This window comes from Physeter macrocephalus, chromosome 20 (assembly GCF_002837175.3).
Source record: "Physeter macrocephalus isolate SW-GA chromosome 20, ASM283717v5, whole genome shotgun sequence".
Lineage (NCBI taxonomy): Eukaryota > Metazoa > Chordata > Mammalia > Artiodactyla > Physeteridae > Physeter > Physeter macrocephalus.
In genome coordinates, this window is record NC_041233.1 from 10299860 (window position 1) to 10310215 (window position 10356).

Genomic DNA, 10356 nt, shown 5'->3' on the forward strand with positions numbered 1-10356 from the left:
ATTTCTATTTCTCTAGGAGGTGGATCAAAAAGGATCTTGCTGTGATTTATGTCATAGAGTGTTCTGCCTATGTTTTCCTCTAAGAGTTTGATAGTGTCTGGCCTTACATTTAGGTCTGTAACCCATTTTGAGTTTATTTTTGTGTGTGGTGTTAGGGAGTGTTCTAATTTCATACTTTTACATGTACCTGTCCGGTTTTCCCAGCACCACTTATTGAAGAGGCTGCCTTTTCTCCACTGTATATTCTGGCCTCCTTTATCAAAGATAAAGTGATCATATGTGTGTGGGTTTATCTCTGGGCTTTCTATCCTGTTCCATTGATTTATATTTCTGTTTTTGTGCCAGTACCATACTGTCTTGATGACTGTAGCTTTGTAGTATAGTCTGAAGTCAGGGAGCCTGATTCCTCCAGCTCCATTTTTCGTTCTCAAGATTGCTTTGGCTATTCGGGGTCCTTTGTGTTCTCAAGATTGCTTTGGGTATTCGGGGTCTTCTGTGTTTCCATACAAATTGTGAAATTTTTTGTTCTAGTTCTGTAAAAAATGCCATTGGTAGTTTGATAGGGATTGCATCGAATCTGTATATTGCTTTAGGTAGTAGAGTCATTTTCACAATGTTCAAGTGCGGTTTATTCCAGGAATGCAAAGATTCTTCAGTATACGCAAATCAATCAATGTGATACACCATATCAACAAACTGAAGGAGAAAAACCATATGATCATCTCAATAGATGCAGAGAAAGCTTTTGACAAAATTCAACACCCATTTATGATAAAAAACCCTTTTACCATTGCAACAAAAAGAATAAAATATCTAGGAATAAACCTACCTAAGGAGACAAAGGAGCCGTATGCAGAAAATTATAAGATACTGATGAAAGAAATTAAAGATGATACAAATAGATGGAGAGATATACCATGTTCTTGGATTGGAAGGGTACTGTATTTTGATCACTTCAGTTTTAACTGAAATACGTTGTTTCAGGGACCAGTAACATTCAAGGATGTTACTGTGGAATTCACTCAGGAGGAGTGGCAGTTGCTGGATGCTGCTCAGAGGACCCTGTATAGGGAAGTGATGCAGGAGAACTATCGTCACCTCATCTCAGTGGGTGAGGAAATCTTCCCTATCTGTAACTCGCAGTAGTTTGCATTTCCTTTCTCAGTTACTGGAATTTGTTAAGTCCCCTATAGGGTTGAATATTAGCTTTGTTTTAGGGGTCAAAGTTGATGAATCCATTTTGGGTACCAGAAAAATATTTGTGTCCCCATGCACTCCACTGATACAATCTAAATTTGCCAAGCTTATGTGGGATCTTCCTTGTTCTGCTCCTAAACTGCACTTCCTTTTCCTTCAGAGTTGCTGTATTCCAAGCAATTTGTATTATTTTCTTTATCTTTCTATTAATAGGTTATTGTGTGAATAAGCCAAATGCAGTCTTCAAGTTGAAGCAAGGAAAACAGCCATGGATATTAGAAGTAGAATTTCCACGTCGGAACTACCCTGGTAAGTTAGAAATTATAACCTGTGAGGAGGTTGGTGCCTTTGACTTTTGCAATTATTTTTTCAGGAATCTCTTTTTTAAATGCCCTATACTTTTGGAAATGATTGAGGATACTTGATCTGCATATGTAAGCAACATAAATCACAATTCCAGTTTTCGTTCTCCATCTAAATTCCCTCTTTTGCTTGACATTTTTAAAATAGATTTACTTCTCTTCCGTATATACTTTGACTTAAACTTTCATTTTGTCTTTTTTCTAGAATTCCCAGTTACTCCTTGCCATTAAAGTATGCAACTATAATCTTAAAATTTTTTCAAATGCAATTTTCCTCCTTTCATTAACAACAAAATGCCTTAGTTTTTTCAGCACCCATTTTAATTTCCTATTCTCTCTTTAAACTCTGAAATCAGTTTACAAATCATTATGCCTTTCATCAGTTATATTATTTTGGAATTGATACAAAATACACCTAATTTTCTGTCAAGAACTAGTCTGGCACTTTATTGCCTACTGCATCTTATTATTATTTGTTTATGTATTTACTTTTGGCTGTGTTGGGTCTTGGTTGCTGCACGCGGGCTTTCTCTGGTTGCGGTGAGCGGGGGCTACTCTTGGTTGCAGTGTGCGGACTTCTCATTGCGGTGGCTTCTCTTGTTGCGGAGCACGGGTTTCTAGGTGTGCAGGCTTCAGTAGTTGTGGTTCGCGGGCTCTAGAGCGCAGGCTTGGTAGTTGTGGCACAGGCTTAGTTGCTCCATGGCATGTGGGATCTTCCCGGACCAGGGCTCGAACCCGTGTTCCCTGCATTGGCAGGCGGATTCTTAACCACTGGGCCACCAGGGAAGCCCTGTTTCTTATTTTTCATTGTGGCCCCAAAACATATGCTAATTTTCATTTCATCTGCTCTCTTAAATGTCTTTCATACATAAGATCTTATTTCATGAGTATCCAGGTTAACCTTGAACATGTCCTTATCAAATAACTTTTTTAATGTTTTCCCCACAAATGCCATGAAATTCTAACCCCAAGCCTCTGCTCATAATCTTTCACTTTCTTTCAAGCATTTAAAGATGAATAAATATGAAGGTCCATAAAGATTCTAGAACAATGTTGAATAATTACTCTTTAAAGATCATGTAGCAAATTGAAGCAGAGATGTGGGAGCTAAGATATGAAAGCAGAATAAGACTAGTGTTGAGTCATAGGTAACTCTGTTTTGGAGATGCAATATTTGGTGGTCAGCATTGAAAATCTCTGGTGCTACAACTGGGAATTCGTTCTGTTTTAAAGATGGCTTGCACTCTGCCTTTCTTTAATCTTTCCTTTTGGATGTATGTGTTTCTGGGTCTTCTGAACCAGCAAAAATTAAGCCAACTAGATACAGAGGAATTTTCCTCTAAACATTAGGAAATGGATGTTCTGAGAAAGTCACTTTAGTGTTGACATCGAGATTGTTGTATATGGGTAAAGAGGAATAAAGTGGAAGTTTATAGTCTACTAATTACTAGGAATCCTAACACAGTAAACTAGGTTTGCGTGGGTAAAGACCTACAACTTTAGCTCCTTCATACAGTTTAATCTTTCCTCTGATATTTCCAGTGAACACAGTTGTCTACTAATTTTTATTTTCACCCTACTTACTATTCATTGTCCTTAATGGGCTCACAGCATTCCCTGTGTCTCACATTCCTGTTCAGCAGCACTTTGAATATCTTTTGTTCTCTGCTCCCTTTTCTTTGTTTTTTTTTGTCTTAACCTTCTCCAGGTTTTTAAGATCATATCTGTAGTGTCAAAGATACTTGGGTTTATAACCAGGTCCCTTCCCCTCTGCTATAGCAGTTTTTAGTGTTATGTTTCTTCTAAACCACTGAGACAGAGGAAGTTTGCACTTGAGAGTTCCTTCATTTGAGGATATTGGCCTGAAGCCTAAGAATCCACCCTATGACCACAATAATGTGTTAATATTTATACAGTATTAAATTTTGGATTCCTTTGTAGAAGACCTATGGAATACTCATGACCAAGGAGCAAGATACCAGGAAAGCCAAGCTAAAAATTCAAGGCAAGTTCAAGAATTCAATTTTGAGATTAGAAGCTTCATAAGAAAGGGTCTTGATGGGGGTACTAGAAGTGAGAGAGCACTAGTTAATAATAAATGTGAAAAAACTAACACTGGAGCAAATTCCAAAGAACATAATCCAAATGGGAAAGCCTTGTTTCATAATAGAGACCTTTTTTATAATTCAAGATCAGGAGATTACAACTTTGAAACAGTCTTTTGTTTCTTCTTACTTACACGATAAGGGAGGCTTTATTACACAAAGTGGAGTTCAGGCAGTTGAGAGACCTATAATGCAAGTGAAATTCCTTCTACCAAATGTTAAGCCATAATGTATTTCAACATAGAATATTCACAATGGAGAAGCCCTATGAATTTAATGAGTATTGGAAAAATCTCTAGAAATTGGTTCTCAGAGTTACTTGGAAAATACACACAGCAGACCAAAAAAATAAAAAGCCTTATACATTAATGAATCTGGAAATTTCTCTCTAGGAATGGAGAACTCACAAAACATCAGAAAACTCATACCAATGAGAAAGCCTATAAATGCAATGAATGTGGAAAGTCTTTCTGCCAGAAGTCTGTCCTCATAACACATGAGCACACTCATTCAAAGGACAAACCCAGTGAATGTGGGAAATCTGTCTCTTGGAATGGAGACCTCACAAGACAACAGAAAACTCCTACCAGAGAGAAGACCTATGAATGTAAAGAATGTAAGAAAACTTTCTACCACCTGTCATCTCTCAGTAGACATTTGAGAACTCATGCAGGAGAGAAACCCTATGAATGTAATCAGTGTGAGAAATCCTTCTACCAGAAGCCACACCTCATGGAACATCAGAAAACACACACAGGAGAGAAACCCTATGAATGTACTGAATGTGGGAAGTTTTTCTACGTTAAGGCATACCTCATGGTACATCAGAAAACACACACAGGGGAGAAACCATATGAATGTAAGGAATGTAGGAAATCCTTTTCCCAGAAATCACACCTCACAGTACATCAGAGAACACATACAGGGGAGAAACCCTATAAATGTAAGGAATGTGGGAAATTCTTCTCTAGAAATTCACACCTCAAAACTCATCAGAGAACTCACACGGGAGAGAAACCCTATGAATGTAGGGAATGTGGGAAATGCTTCTACCAGAAGTCAGCCCTAACAGTTCATCAGCGAACTCACACAGGGGAGAAACCCTTTGAATGTAATAAATGTGGAAAAAACTTTTACTATAAATCAGACCTCACTAAACATCAGAGAAAACACACCGGGGAGAAGCCCTATGAATGTAATGAATGTGGTAAATCTTTCTCTGTGAATTCAGTCCTCAGATTGCATCAAAGGACTCACACAGGAGAGAAACCCTATGAATGTAAAGAATGTGGGAAATCCTTCTCTCAGAAATCACATTTTGTCATACATCAGAGAAAACACACAGGAGAGAAACCCTATGAATGTCAGGAGTGTAAGGAAACTTTTTTCCAGAAATCAAAACTCACTGCACATCAGAAGACACACACAAAGGGAAAAGCTTATAAAGAGTATAAATTGGGAAGTTCTTCTGTCTGAATTTATCCTTCAGAATAATCAGATAATTTACATGAGACAAAAACCTTATGAAATATCATCAGTATGGGAAAATTTCAGCCACAGTCTTTCATCATGGAGAGAAAGTCTGTAAATCTTTTAGGGAGAAATTTTTACCATATGTCGGACTTTTACTAAGTATCAGACAACACAGATGGTAGAAACACTACAAATTGTAAAACATGAGGGAAACCTCTCTTTCAGAAGTCATACTTTATTGTACAGCATAGAAACCGTATGAGAAAAATCCTGTAAGTAAATGAATGTAAGGAAATTTCTGTCAGGGTAGCCATCATTTAGACATCCAAAAGCTCACATGAGTGAGAGATTCCTATCAGTATCCTGACCATTCAGAAATCTTTTTTATATCAGTTGGACTCAGAACACTCTAAAAGGGGATAATCACAAAGACTGAAACACATAGGGAAGGCTTTATCAAGAAGTGATGTTTTGGTGAATGTCAGATCAGTGATAAAGCATAGAACCTTTATAAGTATTTTAAATATGTGAAAGCTTTTTAACAAAAATTCTAAGAGAATCTGTACCAAGGGTAACACTTATACTAGAAGTCATGTTGCAGAAATCTGATTACAAGGTTGTTGTTTTTCTTTTAAAGAAACCTGCAAATATCTAGATATATGGAGCTTTTTAAAAAGCACAAATAAATTGAATAACCAGGTGACATCATTAAACACATGTGAAGAGTCCTTTAGTGTGTAGGACTTATGTGTGAATGTCAAGTGTGCTACAGAACACAGATTGTGGATGTTTGATGTGCATGTGGACCCATCCATAACTGTACATAGGGAAATATGTAGCCTTATTTAGTTCAGTAACTTTTATGTATATGAAGATATCTCACTAAATCTCAGCAGTGACTCCTGTTAATAGAATGTGTATTTAAGTGTAATACTCTTTCAAAATTATAATGTATCTTTTCCTCCTATTTCTGAATGGATATGGATTTTACTGAACTAATCCTTCAGAAAGAAGCTAAAAATGTTTGTAAATTTTTCAACTCTCTCATGGTCAGCCAAATTTTACATTAGGGATACATTTATTTATAGGAAAAACCTAAGTTCACTTTTAAAAACAGCTGAAAACACCCTACACAATAAAAAAAAATAATTCTATGTAAAGAAACGTCTTAGTGTTGTTTTAGCAGATTGCAGAGCTGTCTGAATTTGTATTTTGTATGAGAGTCCTAAACGTTCTTCACTACCTTTTTCTTCCTGGTAGAAGCAACGTGACATAGAGGTTAAGAGTGTGGACTCTGGACTCCTACTGCCCAGGCTCAGTTTCCAGCATGAAGCATGCACTTAACCTCTCTGTGCCTCAGTTTCCTTTTCTATAAAAAAGAAGTGATAATAACAATATGTTAGGATTGCTGTGAGGTGTAAATGAGTTAATATTTTTAAAGCACTTAGAATAGTGTCTGAGACACAGGAAAAGCTATATGTTAGATACTATTATCATTATAATTTGTATTTCTTGAATTATGTTGCAAAATAAATAAAGGTTGACTACCAGCATTCATCCCTCACTTTATTGCTGTAGTGCCTTGGTTTGGTTTGGTTGTACATTTTTCCACAAGTGATTCAGATCTGGCCCACTGCCTGCAAGCTAAGAATGGTTTTACATTTCTGAATGGTAGAAAAGTTAAAGATTATCTTGTGACGTGAAAATTATATGATATTCAAACTTAAGTGTCTATAAACACAAATTTTATTACAACACTAATACAAAAACAAAGCAAAAAACATTCATACCTGTTTTGACTGTGGCTGCCTTCATATTACAGTAGCAGAGGTGAGTGTTATGAAGAAGACCACATGCCTCACAGAGCCTAAGATAGTTACTATCTGGTGCTTTACAAATTTAAGTTTTCTTAGAGCTGAAAACATCACAGCCAATATAAAGGTATACTTTTATATATGGTATGTGTTTCAAAAATGATGCATATAACAATCTGTGGGTAGGTGGGGGTTCTTCCAATATATTTAATTATATGCATTATATTTATATGTTACAAGACTAAGCATTAAAATTTTTTTTTCAAATGTGTTTTACCTGCTGGATTGTTGTAACATCAAAGCAAATTTCCTGATGGAATGTAGCAGTAAATTATGAAATAAACATTGTCTAAATTAATTGATCCCTACTCATGGTATTCCTGTATTTTCTTCCATGTCAGTGGCCAGTTTTCCCTGTATCATTTTTAAAAATATATTTATTTATTTTGGCTGAGCCAGGTCTTAGTTGTGGCATGCGGACTTCTTAGTTGTGGCACACAGACTTTTTAATCGCAGCATGCAGACTCTTAGTTGTGGCATGCGGGATCTAGTTCCCCAACCAGGGATCGAACCCGGGCCCCTTGCATTGGGAGTGCAGAGTCTTAACTACTGGACCAACAGGGAAGTCCCCCTGTATCATTTTTAAATTTTCTCACTATCTCATAATAAACTATATCTTTATGTCATACTTAACGAATGCAACCCAATAACAAACAAACAAAAGCAAAATAGAATACTCAACTACACCAGCTACGTTACTAGTAAAATTATTTTATTGCCCATGCTTCATAGAATTGTTAAATGCTGCTCCAATCTAAATCCTGCCATCTTGGACCAATGCAGCCTGTGGTGGGGGCCTTGGAGGGCAGGGGACCCAGCCTGGGAGCCCAGCAGGCTTCCTGGGCCTGAGTGGGCAGGGCAAGTGCCTTCTGCTGCTCCTCCGGTCCTGGAGGGCTCCCCCTGCCTGCCTCTCCTGTTCTCCCCCAGCCTCCTTCCTATGCCTCCAGGACCAACAAGGCCCGGAGGGGGCCTCTGGGGGCACAGGACCTGGCCCAAGAGCAGGACAGACTTCCCTGGCCAACTGGGCAGGGGAAATGCTCAGTGTGCTCCCTCCTGATCTGAGCCCCAGAGGGTCCCTCCAGGCGTGGGAACCCCTCCCCCTTCTCAGCCACCCCTCAGGGGTGCCAGTCCTGTCAGGCCTCCACTTCTCCAAACCCCTCAGTCCCCGCACATCCTACTGGTTCACTTGGGGTTCCTCACATCTCCTTGGGCGTTGAGGTCCCCCACCAGCATCTGGCAGGCACCGGTGTTGTGGGGAGACACTAACTCTGAGTCTTCCCACACCGCCATCTTGACTCTGCCTTGGGGGCATAAGAAGGAAACCAGGAGGAGAACAGGAGATGCAGGCGGGCGGGGCCCTCCAGGACTGGAGGAGAGGGAGAGGAGCGGAGGATGTCTGCCCCGCACACTTGGGCCCAGGAAGCCTGCTGGATGCCCAGGCAGGGTCCCCTGCCCTCTGAGAGCAGGGGCACGCCTGGGCCCCTTCTGTTCCGCTGAGCTTAATCCACCCCTGCAGGGCCTTTTCTAGCCCTGTGTCTCCTAAGCATAAACCCCGCCCACCACCCAAACCCCACCCGTGATTAGGCCAGGCCTGCCACAGCCAAGGCATTTTCCACTTTTTGTTGTTGTTCTCTTTTTTACTATTGTGGTTTTACCTTCCGGTTGTTGTTTCATCTATATTTCTGTTTTTATATTCTAACATATCTGTTAGTTTCCCAGTCTAATTTTATTTTTTACTCTTTGTTACTGTTCTTTTTTTTTTTTTGGCCACCCCATGCAGCTTGTGGGATCTTGGTTCACAAGCTGGTGGTCGGGCCAAGCTCCTGCAGTGGGAGCTCCAAGTCCAAACCACTGGACAAACAGAGAACCTCGGACTCCAGGGGATATTCATTGGAGTGACGTCTCCCAGGGGTCCTCATCTCAGCACCAAGACCCAGCTCTACCCAACAGCCTACAAACTCTGTTGGAAGCCTCAGGTCAAACAACCAGTAAGACAAAAACACAATCCCACACACCAAAAAAAAAAAAAAGAGACATGGCAAAAAAAATATGTCACAGATGAAGAAGCAAGGTAAAAACCTACAACACCAAATAAATGAAGAGGAACTGGGCAATCTACCTGAAAAAGAATTCAGAGTAATGATACTAAAGATGACCCAGAACCTTGGAAATAGAATGGAGGCACAGATTGAGAAAATACAAAAAATGTTTAAAAAAGATCTAGAAGAACTAAAGAACAAGAAACAGATAAACAACACAATAACTGAAATGAAAAATACACCAGAAGGAATCAATAACAGAGTAACTGAAGCAGAAGAATGAACAAGTGAGCTGGAAGACAAAATGGTGGAAATAACTGCTGAGGAGCAGAATAAAAAAAAAAGAATAAAAAGAATTGAAGATAATCTCAGAGACCTCTGGGACAACACTATACACACCAACATTTTAATTATAGGGGTCCCAGAAGAAGAAGAGAAAAAGAAAGGGTCTGAGAAAATATTTGAAGAGATTATAGTGGAAAACTTCCCTAACGTGGGAAAGGAAATAGTCACCCAAGTCCAGGAAGTGCAGAGAGTCCCATACAGGATAAACCCTAAAAGAAACACACCAAGACACATATTAATCAAACTAACAAATATTAAATTCAAAGAAAAAATATTAAAAGTAGCAAGGGAAAAACAAAAAATAACATAAAAAGGAATCCCCATAAGGTTATCAGCTAAATTTTTATCAGAAACTCTGCAGGTCAGAAGGGAGTGGCAGGATAAACTTAAAGTGATGAAAGAGAAAAATGTACAACCAAGATTACTCTACCCAGCAAGGATCTCATTCAGATTTGACAGAGAAATCAAAAGCTTTTCAGACAAGCACAAGCTAAGAGAATTCAGCACCACCAAACCAGCTTTAAAACAAATGCTAAAGAAACTTCTCTCGGCAGGGAACACAAGAGAAGAAAAAGACACACAAAAACAAACCCAAAACAATTAAGAAAATGGTAATAGGAACATACATATCGATAATAACCTTGAGTGTAACTGGATTAAATGTCCCAACCAAAAGACACAGGCTGGCTGAATGGATACAAAATCAAGACCCATATATATGCTGTCTACAAGAGATCCACTTCATATCTAGGGACACATACAGAATGAAAGTGGAGGGATGGAAAAAGATATTCCATGCAAATGGAAATCAAAAGAAAGCTGGAGTAGCAATACTCATATTAGATAAAATAGACTTTAAAATAAAGACTGTTACAACAGATAAGGAAGGACACTACATAATGATCAAGGGATCAATCCAAGAAGAAGATATAACAATTATAAATATAAATGCACCCAACCA

General features: G+C 38.8%; 1 protein-coding gene across 1 annotated transcript in view; it reads left to right on the plus strand.

Moving 5' to 3' along the window:
* ZNF25 (zinc finger protein 25) overlaps positions 1–5228 on the plus strand; it is a 22825-nt gene extending 17597 nt beyond the window's left edge. Inside the window, exons 3-6 of the mRNA XM_007115063.4 lie at positions 985–1111; positions 1411–1506; positions 3501–3564; positions 4057–5228. Coding sequence (XP_007115125.1) covers positions 985–1111; positions 1411–1506; positions 3501–3564; positions 4057–5140 — 1371 coding nt within the window. The 3' untranslated portion in view covers positions 5141–5228. The remainder of the gene's footprint in view (positions 1–984; positions 1112–1410; positions 1507–3500; positions 3565–4056) is intronic.
* The last annotated feature ends 5128 nt before the right edge of the window (positions 5229–10356 follow it).